The following is a 22,112-nucleotide window of genomic DNA, read 5'->3' as shown; positions in this document are numbered from 1 at the left end:
CTTCTTGGGGAAAAATTCACAAGGAAAAAGAACTGATTGGTCTGGATGAACAAACCCTCTAAGTCCCAAAGCTCTCCCAGGGGACAGCAGGAATCTTGCTTGTTACATCTTGACAATGCAGCAAAACAAGAAGATACCAGTTTTCTTAGGTTGTATTTGTGTGAAGTATGTGAACTCTCTAATTTCCATGTAATTTTATTAGCATTCTGGTTAGCGTATTAAAAGTTAATTACAAATCAAAACTTTTGATGCAGATCCTTGGGTATCCATTTATTTGCAGGGAGGCACAACTACGATCCATGCCCAGAACCACAAGAGAGGAGGAACAGCTTGTAGGTTCTGTCAGCAGAAAAACATCCAAAATACTGTGAATTCTCCATAAAGCAAACCAAGTATGACCCCAGGCCTTCCGGGCCAGGGTCAGCAATAAGTCTGTCATCTGCTGCTATTGCTAATTCAACTGGAAACGTGTACTTGGATGTTCTGGCTGCAGTTCCTCCAGAGATCCAGATCCTTCAGCAGAGCGGTCTGATTTTAAGGCTAAGCCTGCGTAACTGCTGGGTGATGAGGAGGAACGATTCCACATCCCTGCTCCACCTCCTTGAAGGAAAACTAATCAGACAAAAAGAAAAACCCAAAAAACAAAACACACACACAAAACCAGTTACTTGTGCAGAGGGAGAAGTAGTTAACACTGACATAGAAACCCTCAGGTAGGTGAGATGTGAAAAGACCTCCTCAGAAAGTGAGGATATTTTGGGGAGAAGACAGATCCAGAGGAGTCAGATCCAGGTGGTCCCTCAGAGGGGCCAAATCGCTCCCCATGTTAGGGAGCGAACTCCAACAGCGATCGCGACTCGAGATGCAGAGGATGCGGCAACCGCTGCAAGGGAAGGATCTTGAGAACGAACCTCAGAACTCGCAGGGAGGAAAACGAGGCAGGGAAGGTCCACACATTCCACTGTGTTTCTCAATTACTTGTGTTATCTGAAGGAAAACACCAGATTTAGAACATATGTTTCATGTCCTTCAGCTTGCATATACCTCTAGAGAGTTAAACTAGAAACCTGGCTGTTAGGTGTAGCTGTTCAGCACCCTACCTGGGATCTTTGCAAGGGCTTCAGCAGTTTTCTTTTCCCTTCCCTTTTATGCAAGTAACAAGTTAATATTGGAATGCAAGGGCTACAAACATAGCCTGGGGTAACACCACGCATGACAAACTCATGTGCATAGATATTACGTAAGAAACACATTGGCTAGCATAAAAGGGGTGGGTTAAATAGCTTTCTTGGGTTTTTTTTCATCATTCCTTTGGTTGAAAATACTTCACTGAAAGCATGACAAAGATGCTCCACTAGGAACAACTCACCAACATGGCTGTGAACTGCTCCTGTGTGACAGTTTCACCCCAGGGACGAGCAGAATCAGACACTCAGCATCTCTTGCTATAGCTCACAAGCTCAAAGAAGAAAACGCCGATGAACTAAGCGGCACTTTTTTGCTCAGCGTCAGAGAGGATTATTTAGAGATATTATAGTTTTGTGGCTTTAAATTGGGAGGGAAAGGGGGAAAACAAACAGATGAGTTGCTTTGGTATTTTGTTAGAAGTGAATGGAAGAGCTGAGATTTACTCAAAGGATTGCAGAGTGAACCGGGGGTAGGACAAACTGCTTCCCAGGAGCGGGGAGGGGACAGAGGTGACCCCAGCCCGTAGAACAAGTACGAGGGGATAAAGGTGATGGTGAGGGTTACAGCAGGTTCAAGCAGGGAGTGGGAGCGATGTCACTGGAGTAACTATTGCCGCTTGTTCATGTTCAATTAATGCAAAAGGTCAAAAACTCTCTTGCACGGCGGGTTTTATTTTCAGCAAACAACCTAGAGTGGTTCACAAGGATCTTTTCCCCCAGCATCAAACTCCCCCTTACGCTATCTTAATAAACATCTTGACGCTGGAGAGGGATAAAAGGCATTTTGTTTTGATTTCATTATATTTCCTGAAATTGCCTTTTTTCTTTCTGTGTTTTTTTCTTGCCATTCAGTTGCGGTGGCCCTCACAGAGGGATAAAGCAATAACACTCCTGGACAAGGTCAGCTTTGCAAATGGCATTTCCCCCTGACAAAACAAGCACAGCTTCTCGTCTTTTGTAATTAATAGAACAGAAAGGTCAACCTGGAAAGTCGGTCTCTAAAGGTAGAATTTAATCAACAGAAAGTTAATTTTTTGAAGGCAGAAAGTGTTTCCTTATCTGTAGAACTGAAAGCACTGTTGACATAGTAGCCCCTCCAGACGTTTGCAGCTTGGAGGTGCCAGATGGGCACAAACCTTCTGAAACACTTGCAGAAAAGCGATTCATACGGATAGAAAATGAAGGCTCTCTTCTCCCTCTGTCCCAAATTGCTTCTACCTGAACAGGAAAGTTTACGGTTGATGGTTGCTCACAGCTCCTGGTCTAGATGTCCTACACAACACCAAAAAACTAACTAAAAACAGCAGATGTCCTGTATATTGAGAAAGTTGTGATATGATCTCATGACGTTAATTAGAACTCATTAACTGAAACCAGACCAATTCTTCAAATTTGCAATAGTTTCTATTAAATAATGTTGTCTCTATCTGAAATACCACCTAAGCAAAAGCGCTCATAAAACAGGGAACAGGCCATTTCTCCTCAGTGCAACAAATCATGGGTCAAGACCGTTTCCACAATGCTTCAAAAAACCACATTTGCCTTCTAATATATTCATCAATTTAATCAAGGCTCGAGCTGAGATGTTGTGAATGTGCACTGAACAAAATGGTTAGTGCCGCGTGCTACTGTGCCAGGAGCAACCCAAACCCGCTTCAGTTTCAGAAAGATCCTGGGTCTTCGTTTCGGAGGATGCTCTGAGTGACTGGTGCCTGAGTAGTGCAGCTGTTCTTACCAGAGGCTCCATCACATGTTGAAATAAGCTACTGTGCAATTACTTAATTATCTCTCTCTCTCCTATCCTTTAAAAAAAAAAGCCACTGCAATTCAACTTGGAGCAAACCCAGTTAATCCAGTTTTATGACTTAGAATTAAAACAGAGGGAAGTCAGAGATTCAAAGCTGCGGTTCTTGCGGCAATACCACCGCTCTAAGAGGCACGGATATTAATGCCTTCGAATCGTAAGTATTTGAGGAACAAAGAAATGCAATAAAACCTCCTTTTTGTGCAGCTTATCCTAGCTGCTATTTTAGACTGCTGTTCAGAAAGCCAAAATCCCTTCCCTGTCCTTGGAAGTCCATGTTCGGCCACCTCTCATGGTCGCCTGTCCCATGCTGGCGAGGAGCATCAGTGGGGTTTGTTCTGCCCACCTTCCCTTAACACCGACTCCCTCATTCCCCACATCCATCTCCCACAACCACTCAACCATCCTTCATAATTCAGCGCTGAGGAGCTAAGGAATAAATGTTACAGCACACGCATCAAGGGAACCGTAACTTTGAATTACCTGACCCGGGTGAGTTTAAATTCTCAGCCATAACATTGGATTAACCTAATTTCTTTTTATTGAGTGTTTTACCTTTAGAAGTCCTACAGCCCTTTCTCTCAGAGAAATATGAGAACTGAAGGTCAAATAAATTCTTTTATGGGTATATTTCTAATTTTCATAATCTAACCTCTTAGCATTGAGCATTAATATCGAGTGGAGGTGGGACAAAGCAGAATCCAGCCAGTGTTCTGGGACAAAAGATGGCATTTCCGTAGCACTTCAAAAATTCCTCATAAAATAACATGGAACTTTAACTTTGCTGCATATTCTGAATTGTCAGAAAAACGCCTAAATAGAAATTATGTCAGACATAACATCAAAAAGAATACAGAGCTGTCCTTGTGCCACCACCTCAAAAGTATCAGATACAAAGATAGTAATGAATGCCGTATTTTTATCACCACCAGGTTTACCAGATACATAAAAAAGCAACGGAAAGCATTACACAGAACTGATTCCCCAAAAATTGCTAAGCTCATATTTATGTGCTCTTTCATGTTTCTAAAAGGGAAAGGCCCATGAGTCAATTCAACTCTGCTGCTTTCTTCACTGAGTAAAGAGTGCGTAGCAAACCTGTGCGCAAAGCAGGTAAAGCGAGGAAGATAACGGCAAAAACAACCCAGCACAAGAAAAGCAGCACTGATCTGAGCCAGAAAACACAGGTTTCTCCTGTCTTTCAGAAATCTGCAAACCTAACTCGAGATACATTAGTATGTTCTGGTTTACTTTAAGGATACTCCCTCCTTCCAAATGGCCTTCGTGCACCGCGTCCGTCACGGAGGGACCCCGAGGTGAGCTCAAGGGACAACAGGGTCCAAAACAACTTCTATTAAACCAGTGAGAAACAGGGTTTTAGCACTCCAGAAGTGACTTAAATACAGGTTCGGATATCAGTTGAGGAAAATTATTAAGGGGCAGCACCTAATCCAACAGGCGGTCCACAGAGTGCATGCACATGGATTCACCAGAACAACGCCGGAGCCGCCCCGAGTCCGGGAGGAGCACACACTGCCTGAACACGGTGTGGGATTGTTTTAAAGAGACACACGTATTCATGGTGAGCACGGAAAGTGTACACTCGCGATTCTGCGAGGGTAAGTTTATAATACACTCGCAATCCCGCGAGGAGCAGTTTTACTCACACCCGTGGCGGCGAGGCAAGCGGAGTCTCCACCCCGGCGGTCTCAGCAGCAGCATCTCGCGCCTGCTCCCAGAGACCCGCGAGAATGGGCGGAGTCTCGACGAGAGTCCCGTTTTGATTGGCTGCTCTGACTGTGGCCATTCCAGAAGCTTCTCTGCACCCCCACCCCGGCTGCGGGTGCCCCTGAAGCCTCCAAACACCCCCACACGGGCCGCGGGCGCCCAGCGGCTCCCTGGGCATCGGCGCTGCCTTCTCCTAACGGCCCTGCCAGGGGCTCTGGGGCCAAACAAAAGAAACTGTCAGCCTCACACAGCAGAGAGAGAGGGAGATGTGCCTACTCCTTCCATGATGGAGGAGGGAGGGGGAGAGAGGGGTTTGCATCCTGCCTCAGCGTCCAAAGTACCACAGAGAGCTTCTTCGCCACACATCGACTTTAGCTTTCCTTATTCATTCTTTATAGAGAAGTTCCGCAATTATATCAGCAAACGGCATTAGCGGGCCTCGTGGAACAGCCTGTTTCAAAGGAGAATGACTCGTACTCACTTCATCCTGGAAGACAATTTCCATTTGCTTAATATAGCCCTGATATTTTACTGACGTAATTATACTCTTAGCTATCAGTAACAATTAAACCCTTAGACTGAGGTTGCTTAATAAAGGTCTCAAAATAAATAACACATCCCGAACACAATATTTTAAAATGTCAAGCGTGCAAAGATCTTGCAGTGAATATAACTAAGCATCGAGCATAAATCGGCACAAAGTTAGTCCGTCATTGCACGAATGTCTGCAAAAATCGCCGCTAGAGTATCGTGGGATTCTGATCAGCACCCTACAGAAAGGGCAGTGGGTAAAACCATCTCATTAAATGTTACATCTGGTTCATAAGAAAGGCGGGCAAAGCCACCAACACTGCTCTGTTTCTATAGCTGCAAAGCCCAGTGACTTCTGTAACATCATCAAGACCGTGATGAGGCTGATAAAACCTGTATTTGTTATTTCATATTTTGCATAGCAACTTCCATGAAAACTGAACTCAGACCACTCTGTTACAAGCTAAATATTAAGAAAAAGCAGATAAATTAGATAATGACAAAGGAGAGAAAAAACCTCACTCTCAGACTCTGAGGTCTAGAGATACTGAAATCAAGTCAATATATCCTGGAAAACTGTTACATGGTTTAAAGGTTCTTGCAATGCAGACAGCAAGATGATTAAGAAAGGTGAAGTAGACCAGTGAGAGACATTAAAAAAAACCTACAACAGCCAGCAAAACCTGTTGTCAGAACAAATATTTGCAGAGTCTCCTTATGGAGCATCCATTGCAGGCAAAGAGTGGTGCAGCAAAGCACCTCCAACGCTGTGATGTATGGGAGGTCCATAAGGTGATTAGGTGGATCAGGACTAAAACATAACACAGTAAGTAAATGGAAGATGATACTAAGAAGAAAATCACAACAAATGTGGGTGATGTAAGGGGAAAAAACCCTGATGTTAAAAGAAATCCTGCCAGAACTGTCTTTCCCTGAAGCACCTCCACCTCACAAGACACAGGCTTGTCAGCAAACACAAAACGGGATGTTTCCCCAACCCCAACGATGTCTAAAGCCGCCGTCATCTGACCCCCGGATCCCACCTTCTCCTCACAGAACATCACTTTATCCAGTCACCCAGGCACTCCCGTGTAAACCATCGACGCAAAGCCCGATGGCCATCCCGCGTCAGGCTGAACTCGGGGTCAATATAACAGCAGCTAACAGAGGGGAGAGGGGAGAAGTGTTTTATATAGAATTATAGAATGGTTTGGGTTGGAAGGGACCTTAAAGATCACCTCGTTCCACCCCCCTGCCATGGGCAGGGACATTTTCCACCAGACCAGGTTGTTCCAAGCCCCATCCAACCTGACCTCGAACCCTTCCAGGGATGGGGCATCCACGGCTGCTCTGGGCAGCCTGTGCCAGGGCCTCTCCGCCCTCATTTCTACCTCATCTCTGGCCTGTTAGTCCTCATCCTTTGGAAAAGGCACCCTACAAGCAGAGTCTGGGAATTAAAATTCATGATGTTACTGGATACTAAAAATTACAATTCAGCAGAGACCTGTTCCAGCCCCCCGTGCTCCAAAGGCAGCAATTACCTCTTTCTCTCCGTCCCACAGCAGTTAATGATCTTTTCTCTTCCCTTGCTATCATCCTCCTCTGCCTCGCCTTTTCTCTGAAATTATTTAACTGATTAATATAATCAAATTGAAATTAAAGGGAACTGAGCTCGACCTAAAGGGTTGTTGAGTCTCTTTCAAACAACAGATTACCTTATCTCCCCTCTTCTCACACTCACAGGGTGATCTAAGTGATCCTTACCTGACAGAACTTGCCTCGCTGAATTACAGAAGAGGGAGCAGTGGAAGCGCTTTAAAATGTGTTTATTTGCAGGCATAAAAAGGAAGATAACTTCTATGGGTTTATAAAAATCTACAAAGGGGAGACACAGTGAGCGGAGGGAAAGGACTGGCAAGGGTCAGGCTGACAGCGGTTACCAATCCCACACACAGCTGGTGGTACATGAGAAATGGTGCTGCTTAAATGACAGACATGGAGTCATGGGATGGATCGAAGGAAGCAAGAAGCATCGTATCATAGCAGCCAGGGAAGAGCATTTGATAGCACTCATAACACAGGAGCAGCTCGGTTCTGCCCCACACCGGCCGTGCTGCCTGGACACACAGCACAGGCTGTGACAGCCCAAAGACTGCAAGGCAGCTGTTTGCCAGCACGGCTGCTTTGATTGCTACTCATTGCTATATTTAAAGCTAATTTTTTTCACATCCGCCAGGAAAAGGGTTAATTCACCTTCTGCGCTGTATTTCCAGAACTTCAAGATCCTTCCTTATGCTTTAAAATCATCTGCCTCCTAAGAAAAACATAATGCAGGGCGCAATATGACAGAGAAACCGTCAGCATTCTTTTAAATCTTTACTGATTACAAAACAAAGCAGATGGCAAATCAAGTCATGAACTCTGCATCTGCCATGCTTAATGAACAGTTTAATTACCCAGTCCCAATTCTGATGCATCTCTGCCATTCCCAGCTCCGGGAGTCACTCACACACTTCGCACCGACTCTTGCAGAGATATCTCCAGGAACATGTGGCACCAACAGTCAGCTGGAGTTGGTTAATCAATACTTGTTTCATCTCCGGCTTTTATGGTGATGGCCTAAATTATGTCTCAATAGAAACAGATTTCCTATCAGATCACTCAGAAAACAAACCGGAGTTTTTCAGGCTCTTCTGTGGGCAGCGGAGAACCCAAAGCAGACAAACGCACAGACGGGAGATAAACACAGCAAAACAACAGCATCCAGTACAATGAGATTAATTCATTTGCTGCGTTATGCCTTATACAAGACCAAGGGATGCAATTAGGACAGTGTATATTCACCAAGTCTACAATTTCAGAAGCAAATTGGACTCATTTGGGATAAGTTACAAGAAGTAAATGAAATTGCGCTTCACGTTTTGAGATTTCGGGTATGCAAATAGGCGAGAGCTTCCCGTGAAGCCCACGCACACGCAGCAGGCAAACGCGGCTCAAAGCCACCACGTGCGCTCCAGGCTGCTCCTACTCACCCCGCAGCTCCGTGTCACTATATCCACCAGCTCCATGCAGAGAAGAAACAACTGCTTTGAAGAGTCACTGAACCACACACGCGCGGGAGAGGAGTCTGGAAGGTGCGAACCCAACAGCAGCTAAATAACAAATACAGACCCCAACCAGGTGAAATCACATCAGGAGAGGTGGAGGTGAAAACTCTATGAAGACCAAAATACCCCAACTCTTGGCCCTCTGCATCAGGCGGCTTTGGGAGCTCTTCAGCGTGCCTTTTTTGCTCTTCTCCAACCTCACTTCTTCTGCATAAGGTACATTTGTGCCTCCTGAATCAAGAAGACCAGAGCTTGCTTTCTATTAAACACTGACTCAAGCAGCTGCTTGCATTCAGGTAAAGATGTTCAGAAAGGGTTTTTCATTTGGGAGACCTACATGTCAAATAACATTTCCTACGAGATTCGCATTTTTGCCATTCAGTAGAATTGGCTGTTTTACATAAGCTTGCTTCATAAACAAAGACCAGGAGTTGTATGTGATGCCCTCAGAAAAATAGAAACACAAGCTTAAGGACAACAGAGAAGTCAAATACAAAACTGTGCAGGTAAACATGGCATCCAAAGCCAATAGAGCAGTAAATCAAACAGGAGAAAGGGCAGAGATGGAGCAGGTCTTTCCCCAGCATTTCAGACACCTCCCACTACTCCTGTATCAGAACTACCTGGGGTAATAAAGCCCAGATTAAAGATTTCCGTAAAACTCTGAACAAAATCAAAGGAAAAAGACAGCACAACAGACAGCAAATGCAGTCAAGAGGATTTCTAGCAAAGCAAGTGAATACATCCCTTCGATTTCTTTTTCATCAAGTGGATAGAGAGATGCTCCAGGAGATCCTTCAAGCCATCAATGTCTGAAAAACTCTAGAGTGTCCAAATCTAGCCTCACATTTCACTGAAAACACGCAGATCAGAAAGCTTACTGCCCTGATTTATGGGGGAAAGCGATCAAATAACGTGTTCTGAGCAGCAGTTTGTCAACAGGAATAATGAGGACACCACTCCTACAGCAGCCCGTGTCAGAGGTGGAACGGTGGGGCTGGACCACCCCACTGGTATTTCAGAGATTGGAGAAAAGAGATTTGTCGTGACTCACCCGCAGATCCGACACTGACCGCTGTGCCCATTCCACAGAGTGAGCCCACTGGAAACGCCCAAGTGAGGTCAAGAAAGCCCAAAAGAAGTAAATGAGGCGAGGGAGCGATCGATGGAGGGAGAAGTTAAATGCACTGCAATGGAAATATGAGAGCAGCCAAGAACGGCAGAGACTGCAGCAGGTAGAAAATGAAAAAGACCAAACAAGTGAGACAGGCAATCCGGGAAAGGCAGAAAGTATTGCTTGATCCTGAGGAAAATAATTCAATAGCCATAAAAGTAAGCTGGGAAGCAACCAGACTGGCAAAGCAAATACCTCCTGAGGAGAGTATGATTGCTACTGAAATATTAGGTACCGCTGTTATAAAATGAAAAACAGCTTATCATTTTCTATTAATCTTTCAAAACCTGTTCGAGACCTGGGATTTCCAGGTTACGATTTGAGCCCAGGGAAAGGGTGGCTGTTACTGCATTCAACTTGCACGGTTAAACACGGCCCATGCCTTTCTATCCTTATTTGCTCAGTGTACAGGAACGGAGTCGCTGCCCTACTAAAGGGTCAAATAGACACGAATGCAAAAATCACACTATCAAAAGCAATGGCAAGTCAATCATATATACAATAGTCTCCCTCAAATTAGATTTTCACAGTCCTATTTAACAAGACAAAGATTCAATAGAGAGAGCTCATCTTTTCCATTCTTAGATTACATAGAAACACACCGGACTACTGACGCCACTAATTAGATGATTAAATACCATTCTAGGTGATATGCTTTCAACGTTAAATAATTATTTTGAATGGGAAATATATTTGCTCAATCTCATTCGAAATCACAATATCGTACTTTTTTAATTAAATGGAATTCCTTCTTCTGATTTTGCATGAGAAGAGCAACCAGCAGGAGAAACAGGGCCATGGGTAGACTGCCCAAGTGCCATAATGTATGGACTTATACACAAAGGACCCCCAGCATCCTTTAAGACAGCTGAGGAATCACTCAGCACACTGAAAACTTCCACAAGTTTATTTGCCGTGGTCTGAAGGACGTTTCCAACTTTTCCTCTACTTCTCTCCAGGGGGAGGATAAGCAGGGTAGTAAACAAAGCAAGGGCTCTGTCTTTTGATATAAATTAGGGTACAATCCATTACATGACAAAGTACTGTTGTCTTTTTGTGCAGTGCTTAAAGAAAACTAATGATATTTTGTGCTCTACAACGAAACGTGTTTCTGCTGAGGACTTGGAAATAAGTTAATAAAGGGAATATTTTAGCAACCATCTGAGCAGCTTCCTTCAGGGCTGAGCACTGCGATGCTGACAGCGGAAAAGGTGGAAAAGGAAGGATTTTTATCAGGTTTGGTGTCATAGCCGGCCATGGTGGCAGCAAAGCGGGAGAGGATGGAGGGCTGTCCGCTGCTGGGCTGGGAGAAACACTGACAAGAGATGTCTGCTCTGTTTCCATGGAGAGGGTTTGGTCCATCCACCCTGGCTGCAGCGTCTGCCTCAGCGTGAAGCAGAAGGAACTGCCGTCATTCCTCTCTTCTCACTTAATGTGACTCTCTCTGGCATCAAATTCTGCAGCCAGAAGATCTGATATATCCTCCTGTGAAGCTTCATGCTTCAATAAGCCCTGCATATCGCAGCTTCTCTGGCTCAACAATGACACAGAATTACACAGAACTGGGTGCAGCGCAATTAAAACCCAGGGAAATGCTTTAGGTGACACTGAAAATTAAAGCTCAAGGAACAGAACAGCTCCTTCCCCTCTTGCTCAGACGCTTCTATCCCAGCATTGTCCCCCCGCGCACGGTGACGTCCCCGGGTCCCTCTCATGTGCTCTACCTGGGTCTGACCCCACGCACACGCAGCCGCTGACTTACGTGAGCAGCTTTCTAACGTCAGGGAGATTGCTCAGATGAGTGAAGTTTGGGATTCTTGGAAAGTGAAGTAACTATCATTCTGGCTATAGAGAATTATTATTCCCTTTGGGGAAGGAGCACTCTTAGAATTTCATATGAAGTTTTCAATGCTCTACAGACTTCAAAATTATTGTATAGAATTTCATCACGCGAGCGTACCTGATATAGGATAATGCAGACTTCTTTGATATGTCCTACAGAAAGAATCTTAAAATGTATTTTCAATTTACTGGTCTAGTGCCTGCCATTACATTCGCACAGACTCTCAGCGTAAGAGGAAGGCGAATCTCTTACTCTCTGTAAATTGTTTTTCCACAGGAACAGTTGACAAGGTGCCGTCATTTCATTCTCTTTAGGAAAGGAGGCGATGCAGCCCAATCCATTACAAATTCCCTTCAGTGGCTCCAAGCACTCCAGCGACAGCACAACCCAATTCTCTGCCCTCACACAAACGCCAGGCCTGAGATGAAGTCACGTATCACCCACACAGCATGAGCCCAGATGGGGGGAACACCAGCAAAACCCACTAACCTACTACTAACCTACTAACCTTTAATTGTAACACAGCCCTAAAGAGGAGTCCCGTGCATCTTGTAACACCTGCTGCACAAAGACTTGGCAGTAACAGTTATGGAGGCGAACAAAGAAGATACAGCAAGGACTACACTTGGAGGAAAATAAAGACACGGGTTTTCCAACCATTAGCTACAAACTCACCTTGGTGAGCAGCAGGACACGTTTCTGCAGCCGTCTGACCAGCGCTTCGTGCTGCTCACGTTTCTTCTTCTCATCCAAGAGCTGGCTCTGAACCCGCAGGATCTCCTCCTGTAGCTGCTGCCGAGCCTTCTCCAGCATCCGGGCACTAAGAAACATAGTAGAGACCTTGGGATCAGAAAAACCTGAGAGGAGAAGGGTCACCACGATACCAGGACACTGGGCTGGAGCCATTTCACCCTGCAGTGGCACCACTGCAAACCGAGCAGCCACAGCCTCATCGTCGGGTCTTCTCACCAAAAGATGCGAGAACCACCCCAGTGGCAGCCTTGTTCAGTACAAGAGAACCAAAATCATGGAGCCTCCCATAGACAAAGCATTTAAATAATCGCATATCGATTTCAAAATCAACCAGCGGAACCTGTGCCCAAGAGCAGCATCTGCGGTGACGGAACACGAAGAGACGCCGGCGTGACAATGGATGGTCCCTTCCCCATGCCAACCTCAGCAAACATCCCAAATTCACTCTCACGGATATAGAGTAAAACATTCGTCACCTTCTTATTAAGCAACGTGAGAGTTCCACAGGATGGAGACTTGTTGGATTCTACAGAATAAATCTGTATCAAAAAGTCTCTTAGAAGCCAATATCCAAGGATGACAAATAGCAGGTTGAGTCCTGTGAAATGCGGGATACAATTAAACAGGTATTCCCCTCTCCATGGGGCTTGGACTAAGACAGACTCTGCTAAGACGGGCTTTACAGCCAAGCACACGTGCCAGCCCACCCGGTTTACCCAGGTCACCCTCCAGCACAAGGCAGCACAGACGGGGAGAGCAGACGACCTCAGCTCCTGTCTTAAGAGTCATTAGAGCTTGTTTAACGATATTCTCTTTTTATACAAAATCCTCATCAGCTGTGTTCTAACAAATGAAATCACATTACAGAAACCTTACTGCAAATACCATGCGCTCTATCAAAGAAACTTGGTCCTGATTAGAGGCAGAACAGGAAAAAAATATGCAAATGTGAGATTAAATACTAAAAACCACCCAGAATCTTGCATTTGATTATTTCAAAACATTTTGATTGGACAATGGAGAAACCTTTATTTCCCTAATCTCCCAATACTGTGACCTATGTCTATAAGTGCTGAGTGGACTGAGTCGACATTCACAAAGAAAAGAAGATACGTGCTGGTTTTCCTTCTGGAAATAATGAATAATATTTGAGATCCACATCTCTTGGAGAGCACAGAAATGGAGCTGCAGGTTTCCTCGCTACACAAAGCACAAAATTCAACTTCCTTACAACTCTCCATAGTGTGCCAAAGCAAATCACTGAGATCCTTTCTCCCTCTCTTAGAACAGGTTGATAATCCTTGTAGAAACGGCACCAGATACATCATGAACTGTCTGTCTATGAAAAAAATCAAGGAAAAAAATGTAGTTCTATTCCTTATTGACACAAAAAAGGGTTTGAAAGCAGAAGCCCAGCAGCAAATGCCACTCGAGGCAGCCATGGACACTCTTCTTCCACACTGATGACACCTACAGCTTCTCACAAGTAATTTCTCGCTCAAAACAAGCATTAAAAATATATATAAAATAGGCCCAAAGTTCTGCATTCAACATAAGCCTGAAGAACCGGCATTTTTTAAAATCTGGGAGTTCAAAGTAAACCTTTTAAGCCTTAAAAAGAAAAAGTCATTTCTGTTTATCAGCCTATTAATGTTCCCTGTTCCGCAGCCAGTGAATGAGATGCCAGCATCTTTCTGTTCTGAGCTGTTGAGACTCTTCATGTTCCGCTCTTCCCTTCTGTAATCCACTTTAATGTAATCTTAATGATAAAACTTCATTTTCCAGAACGTTCTTTGAAAGATGGAGAACAATGACGGCAGAGAGCGAATACTGAAGTTGTAAGATACATTTTAATGATCTCCTTCAAAAAATTACAAAAGCAGCTGCCTGCTTCTCGTTTCCCTCCCCAATGATCCATAAAGCATTATTGTAATCATTCCAGCCTTTCGGGAGCAAAGTTACCGGCTCAGAGATACTAAAAACAATAACGGGGGGCAAACAGGATGCCAGAGCCAGTCTGTGATACCAACCTCAGAGGAACACGAGACATCCACAGCGGCACTGGGACTATTGGAAGAGCAACACTGTCTGGGTCGGGTTGCAACTCGGGGAAAAATGAGACATTGGCACAGAAACAAGGATCACATCAAAGAGAAAGCACCGAAAACCAGAGCGTGGATGGGAAGAGCACTGAAGATGCACAGAGGGGAAAGGCGATGACAATGCTATGGCACGTATATGATGGGAATGAAAAGAAACGCTGCAACTATCAACATCTTCATGACAGAGTCCAAAATAAAAAGGTTAGCACTCAAGCTAATGAGGCATAAAGGAGCAAGGGAAACTGGTTTGTAGCAAGACATTTGGATGAGGAAAAGCACAGCCGTTCCTGAGGCTTGACAACCCACAGCCTTTCCAACCTCTCTACACATTTCCACACAAAGACATAAACCAAGTGGAAACTGATAAACTGAGAGCTTGAACAAAAATGTGGTTTTTCATTCTAGTTCTTCTCCCAAGGGTTTCAGAACCAACATGAAGAGGCGTGAGGAGCAACGGGGTAACTGCAGCATGGCCGTGCATCACCCATCCCGTCCGTGCATCACCCATCCCGTCCGTGCATCACCCATCCCGTCCGTGCATCACCCATCCCGTCCGTGCATCACCCATCCCGTCCGTGCATCACCCATCCCGTCCGTGCATCACCCATCCCGTCCGTGCATCACCCATCCCGTCCGTGCATCACCCATCCCGTCCGTGCATCACCCATCCCGTCCGTGCATCACCCATCCCGTCCGTGCATCACCCATCCCGTCCGTGCATCACCCATCCCATCTGTGCATCACCCATCCCATCCGTGCACCACCCATCCCGTCCGGGCCCTCCCTCCAGCCCCCATTCCTGCCCAGACTTGTTCCCGATAGACAGGAATTCAAAAGGAAAAACAAAAGGGAAAAGATGACAAAAAGAGCCCAACGTAACAAGGGACAGACCGCGGGAAAGGAGGGGCTGGGCAAAACAGAAATGTCTCCATCTTATGTTAAAAAGGAAAAGAAATCATCCATTATAAAGTGAATAGATGCGTGTGGGCTCTGAGAAGCCTGCTGCAGCATGGAGCTGCATGGACTCAGAAATATAAGGCATGTAAACTAAAAAACCAAAAGGAAGAAGACTATGTTAGACTATTTTACTACACAAAACAGCCTACAGAGAGTGAGTAGGAGAACAAGCTTTCTTCTTGCTATTTATTTCTCCCAAGTCTCCAGCAAACATCTACAAACTCCCTCTTGGTTCACACTTTGTATTTCCTCAAAGGCCCTCGTGTAAGTCACCAACATTGGGCCTCCATAAATCACAAATCATTCAAAAATAAGCGGCTGCTACATCGCATTGCTGCTCTACATACAAGGACGACTTGAATCATACTGAATTTATAATGGGGGGACAACATAAAGAGAATTATTCTTCTAATGTGGACAGGTGGAATGGGTAAGACACAGATGTTTAGACCTTTATTGGTGTGTTGACAATACACTTTATTGGTGAGACACTATTTAATTTTACTCCCTAACCAGCAGCCTGAATACCAGGCTTAGAAATGCAATTCCTTCAATGTGAACGGTTACAGAACAAAAATAGCACTAATTGTATGTCACAGCCCCAGTACAACAGCAATAACTGACTGGCAGGCGTCAGGATTTACTAAAAGAAACTCACATCAGGCACCCTCTGCTTCCTTTCATTACGAGGTCAACACACCTGCTGCAACCAAAGTGCCTTTGCTGCCCACAATAACCCAAAGGAACCGAAACAGAACGGTGCCAAAATGCACAGGGCAGTGTGGCTCTGTCTGAACGGGTACTCGATCAGCGCTCCACGTGAGATGTACTGTCACGCTAATAAACATGCTTTCCACATCCACCATCCAGATGAGAAGGAAAGCAAACTCTTAATTAATAAATGAGAGACTTCTGTGGTTTGGTTTGGAGTTGAAACATGAATAGTTTGTAAAATGCATCCAACACGAACTTCTGGAATGTAAAATATTTCAAGGCATAAATGTCCTTTTCCTAAGCCACCAAATCTCAAGTGTTCACAGGCCAAAGATTCTACTAAAGGCATTTACTTGGTGAATAAAACTTCTACTGGCATTTAAAAGCCACAGTGCTTGTTGTACGCTTACTACCTTCAAAATGCTGTTGTCTTCAGTAAAACTGGCTACAGGAAAATCAAGCTGATATTGAACACACAAAGCGATTTATAACAGCTTACATAGGCGATTCTAGCAAGGGCTTTTTGATGTCCAAATGCTCACGGTTCTTGTTCTGGATGAAGAAGTCAGGAACATGCGTATCTTGAGCAAACCGATGCCCTTTGCAGAGCTTGGTAGAGAAGTAAATACTAAATATTCCTAATAAAAGGCAAGTAATTAAAAAGCAGGAGTTAAAAACAAGAGTCCTCTATGATTATTAACACATAGGCTGTGCAGCGTGTATCATCTGCCTCTGTATCGTGATTTCATACGTGGCATTTGGCAATTAGGAAGGGCTGCCTGTTTTTAAAGAGCACTCGCTGATAAGGATTTTCCACTCCCACTCCGAGATAAGAATAATCCGCCCCGTACAAGTTAAAAGTGCCTTGGCAACACTGCAGAGAACAGGACGCTCGCTACGGCAATGCCTCTGACCACGGACCGACACACCGGCTGAGCAAAGACGCTCAGATCCTTCAAAACACATCACAGAGAGCCGGGAAGGCAACACCTCCACTCGATGATTTCAGTAAGAGCTCCACACTCATCGGGTCCCCTTTGCAGGTCCCGGTTCTTGCTCTCCAGATTCTGGTGAGGAAGGTTGCGGGCAATGTGTGAGCATGGAAATCCATGGAGCTCCAGCACCAGAAGATGGCAAATGGCTGTTCCCTTCTCCATCACAGCCCAAACTGGCTCTGAACGCTCGGCGCAGCGCAAGGAGCAAAATACTGGAGAATGGGAACTGCCGTGGAAAGGGGGAAAACAAACAAGGCCCCAAAAAACAACCCCAAGGAGGAATCCAAAGCAACCCTTTAGTCCAGGCAGGATCCCCGGATCCCGCTGCCTTTATTCACATCATCTAATTCACATTCTAAACGCTTCCAAGTGTTATTACACTTTTTTTTTTTTCCTTTGAAAACAAAAATGACAACAACTGAAACAAAACTGGGAATGAGAAAACCCAAAGACTGAAATAATTACTAATCAAACCAGAGGCCTGTACACGGGAGGATGAAGTCACTGGCCAGCTCTACCCAGTAATTTCTCTTCGTGTCGGCTCTGATGAGTTTTATATTTCTAACATTTCATCAATTTGAATCACTAAATTCAATTTGCATTCTCAGATAAACAGAGAGGGAATAATAAATACTCTCATCTGACCTTGAAGTGTGAGACAGAAAATTGCCCTCCACGATTTCATTTCAGTCAGAACCATAATGAATAATGCAGTTGGCCCCATCAGTTACCGATCTATAATCACACTTGTGGGCTGGATGAACTCATGCCAAATATGATGAAGAAAATCAAAACTTCTCACTCTTTTGGTACAAGTCCTTTTCTGCTTCTCCCTCACTATAGGGATTAAGCCTCTACCTCCATCCTTCCCCACCAAACCCAAATACACTTTCCCAAAGGGTCTGAATTTGTTGCACAGTCACAATTGATGTGAAGGCATTGCATAGTTTTCTCAACCCAGTCCAGTATTACGTGCAATGTAAAAAACCTCATGTAAATGCTCTAAACTGGAGTATTGTCCCTCCCAGCAAGCCCAACTCCCCAGACAAGCGGTGACAGGGACAGCACAGGTCACTATGGATATTTCCAGCTTCTGTTGTACATTCAAACCAACACATCGTGAGAGCAGAAATTCACCTGGGAATGCAGCGTGAGAGCTGGGGAGCTGTGAAGGAGAAAGGGCTGAAAGAGGGGTGAAAATAAAGGAAACCTGAAGTAGGGAAAGAAGTGAGTAGGAGAACGGTTGTGCTGAATCAACTCGTCAGCAAGGAAATCTGCTGAAATTCTATGCTCTTGACAGTTAGATAATAGCTTATCTTAATAAAATAAAGATGATCAAACTGTTTAGATGCGAAAACAAAACATTAAACCCTCGCTGCAATATAACAAGTGAGCCCTCGCAGCCTCATGACTCATTACAGCTTCGTGAAGGTTCTGCCGATCTGTTTCAAATGACCTTTTCCAATGAGACCTCATTTCCAATGTGCATCGCTGTATTCCATGCAGAAATGAGTATTGAAATGAGCCTTGTCTATTACTGTTCAGTCACTTCCTTGGTTTTAATATCTGAATCTAAGGTTACCTGAGTGAATTTACAGAAACGCACTTGTCTAAGAGATTTCTTGCAGAACAGTTCAGTGAGGGACCCTCACCCCACCTCTCACTGGAATCAAAGCTGCGGCTCAGCATTTCAGCATCAGGCTTTTGTCGGTGAAACCCCCCAGGTTATGTGAGGAAAACCTGTCAGGTTTTCACTGGGGACTCAGGTGAGGATTTGTAACAGGTCCTTGTTGAAACAAATAAACCCAAACAATGAAGTACTTCCCCTCAGCACTTACCCGTGGGACGCAGGCCCAGATAAAGGCAAAGGAATGGCTGAGACCTCACTTCTCTATCTATGCCAAGCACCGGGACAGGCTGCTGTTCTTGGCTTTTTCTCCTCACAAGCACCAGTTTAACTTCATCTCATATCCGCCTCCCACCTACCTTGACTCAGCGGACACCAAAGCTGCTCTGCCATGAGCCAAGCCGCACTAAGCACAGCGTTGTCACAGACCTGATAGTCTGTACATCCATGATAGGGAAGCATTTAAGACTGTGACGTTCTTAAAAACTCCATGGCCAAATAACCTGACCTGTGAGCAGGAATTTTCTAAGTGGGCATAAGCAATGCGACATGGTAACGCATGATCTTTTCTACCAGGCTTCAATAATGAATCGGGATTCTCTGCTAACTGCATCTATGGTTTTTGAAGGATTTCTGCCTCATTTGCTGCAAAATTTGGAAGATTAATGAAGCAGAGGAATTGCTCAAAGAGAATGGCCCCACATTAAGGCAACTGAAAGTCTCACCAAAAAATTGGTTCCAATTCTCGGCTATGCCAGAGCTCCCAGCTGTTACCATTGACTCTTCCAAGGTAGTTCTGGGTGCTTAGTCACTACGTGTTTAATCCTCCGTGCTGAGCTCAAGTGCTGGGCACTGACACCACTGCTGACATCAACAGCAGCTACTCCCAACATACGAAGCCTTGGGTAATACCAAGCGTTTCGAAAGAACAAGTTCTGAATATACCAGAATGGCATCCCCAAAATAAGGCCACGCTTTCTCCTTGGCTTACATCTGGTATAACATAAGAAATAACTAAGAAATTGCTAATTTTATCTGTAGAATGAACAGAAGCATGAATAGCACCTCATTAATCCAACATAATCCACCATCTCTGCCAAGTGAACCCTGCACAGTGTAGGAAACCAGACTAAGGAGGCATCAGGTGAGTTTAATTCTGGCATTTCCTACCCTCTGAGAGCTTCACCTTGCAACCCTGATGTTGCTTTCCAAGTGATTATTTTCTATATGGGGCAAATATACTTTAAATTGGGGAGAGGGGGGAGAAGCAAGAACATCTATCTAAGAATAAGAATGAGGAAAACAGCAGAGTTAGTTGAAGCTGCCCCCAAACTATCCAGTGCGGAGCTAGCTTCATCCCAATTAAATTACTACTCATTCTCATATACATCCATTTGGGTGTGTATATATGCAAAGAAAGATCCATGAAGCAGAGAAGAGCTGGTCTCCAGCCATCTGGTGTCAGATACCGAGACTAAAGAGACTGGGGTCCCACCCGGAATGTCTGCCATTCCCTCTGCAGCCCCACTGTAAGCCCAACACACACAGTCCACCCACAGAGCCTCGCTCCGCTCAGACAAGCGGAAGAAAACTGCTTCTCAGCCACCGCTTCCAAGCAGCGATTGCTCCCCATGCCCAGGATACACCCGGCACAGACTCGCTAACGAAGTCCTGCTAACGTTGTTCCTAAAACATTCTGCGGATGTTTGTTCTCCCTGTTGCCACCCAGAAATCACAGCACTGTTTGAATCTTCCACTGGACTGTTGACATTATTAGGACTTACCTGCAGGGCACCGAGACCTATTTTCCTCTAATTTCTCTCCCCTAAATTAGCTCAAAGAACCCTTGAAGCAATATAAGGCAAGAGGAATAAAGCTGTCACTGTGGAAGGAGAACTGCCAGAACAGCTATATTTATAGCCCTGTTACATCAATTCTTCTGCATCAATATTTTTAAATGTTTAATAAAACAATACCATTTGCTATGCAATCTTTTTATAATGAATACTTTATACAGAAACCAGTCAGGTGGTCAGGTAAACAGCCTTTCTGCAGCAGTTGCAGGTTTCAGAATCACTAGATGAGCGCAGAGGTCAGCCGCTTTACTTTGGGGTGAAGTTGTGATAGGGAAGTGAATTCAAAGACGTGGCAAACCAGTCATTTCCCTTCTTTATCACCCACACAAGAACAGCTCGGTTCAAAGTAATTTGGTTTCGGCCACAGGGGAACGTTGGAGGGAAGGGATGGCAGCCCAGAGCGGATTCAGCAGGCGCGGTGAGAAGATTCCACCCTCAATAGCAAAGCACCGAGCCCTCAGATCGTTTCTGCGGTGCTTTTAAACCAGCAGTTTTACGCTGGATTAAAACGCAGCAGGAGCCCTTGCACAACCAGTGTCTGGGCCGGAGGGTCTGTAGCGGCTCGTCACATCTGGAGCTCCACATCTGTATGCAGAGAGACCCAGAACTCACCTCCTCCTTCCCCAGGCAAACAGCAGCACCACCAAGGTCACGCACCAACCTCTAATTTGGGTTGCGTGACAACCCCCTTTTGCCTAATCCTCCTTAGTTTCCTGGGGAATTGCTTATGAGATGTTTTTGGACGCAGAGGTTGACGGAACACTCTTCATCTCTTTCCTGGGATGTGGAAGAAGCGCGGCCTTTTTCACCTTCATGGGAGTCTCTCCATAGCAAAATCAACACACAATGGCAGAGCTGCCAGTTGGCTGTTTGCAAACACCGCTTCCCGCAATGCAAAGCAACACCAAGCGTTGTGGCGTTCCCAGGGAGGGCCGGCAGCTGCCAGACCCTCTGCTCACACCACCATCAGCTCTGCTCATCTGCCCCCTTCCCAGCCCACGGGGACCTGGGCTTGCATTTCTAACACAGAAATCAGTTTTATTCCCATTCCGCCTTTTCACATTCACTTGGCCACACCGGCATCATTTCTCCACTCTCCATCTGATGGAGAATAATGCAGACAAGCCCTGATCAATCTTTACCATCCAAACTCTCCTGCCCTGTCAGATGTTCCTCTGGCCAGTACTCAATAACTAGGAAGAACTGATTTGATGCAGAAAATCAGATGTTCAGCCACATTATTATATTCGGTTACAGCAGTCTGAGAAGGACGAAAACAATGGTGAGTCTGCAAAATCAGGAGTGGCAGGAGGTGAAAAAGGAGCAATTGTCCACTGTCTCTTTCAATAGAAGAACTAAACAAATTAATGGAGGAAAACTCATCATGGGCTATTAAATACCTTCACCTTCAGCTCGAGAAATCCTTACGCTTCCAACTGAGGAAGATGTGAGAAGAATCACTGCACATTTGCTCCTTTATTAGACTTTCCCAAAGTTACATTTTACTCAGGTGCACATCCTTGCTGTATTTGCTTAGATGAATATTTTGTTATTAAATCTCTTTTATACATGAGTCATATTCAATTTCCAAACTGTAAATACGTACATATTCCCACAGATGCAGTTTGCCAGCTCTTGGCTATGGCAGCAAGTGGGCCAGCTCATCAGCCTCTGCCACCCTAAGCTTCTCAGGAAAATAGAAGTATTCAAAAACTGCCCCAAATCTCCCAATAT

At 45.0% G+C, this 22,112-nt stretch overlaps 1 protein-coding gene across 6 annotated transcripts in view; it reads right to left on the bottom strand.

Moving 5' to 3' along the window:
• MAD1L1 (mitotic arrest deficient 1 like 1) overlaps window positions 1-22,112 on the bottom strand; it is a 343,378-nt gene that overhangs the window by 235,989 nt on the left and 85,277 nt on the right. For all 6 annotated transcript variants that reach the window (XM_071814987.1, XM_065850520.2, XM_071814988.1 and 3 more), the window contains exon 12: window positions 12,050-12,194. In XM_071814987.1, the coding sequence (XP_071671088.1) occupies window positions 12,050-12,194 (145 nt within the window). The remainder of the gene's footprint in view (window positions 1-12,049; window positions 12,195-22,112) is intronic.

Source organism: Patagioenas fasciata, chromosome 15 (assembly GCF_037038585.1).
Source record: "Patagioenas fasciata isolate bPatFas1 chromosome 15, bPatFas1.hap1, whole genome shotgun sequence".
In the NCBI taxonomy this organism is placed as follows: Eukaryota; Metazoa; Chordata; class Aves; order Columbiformes; family Columbidae; genus Patagioenas; species Patagioenas fasciata.
Note: the sequence above shows the minus strand (reverse complement) of the source record. Positions and strands in the feature narration are given on the sequence as shown.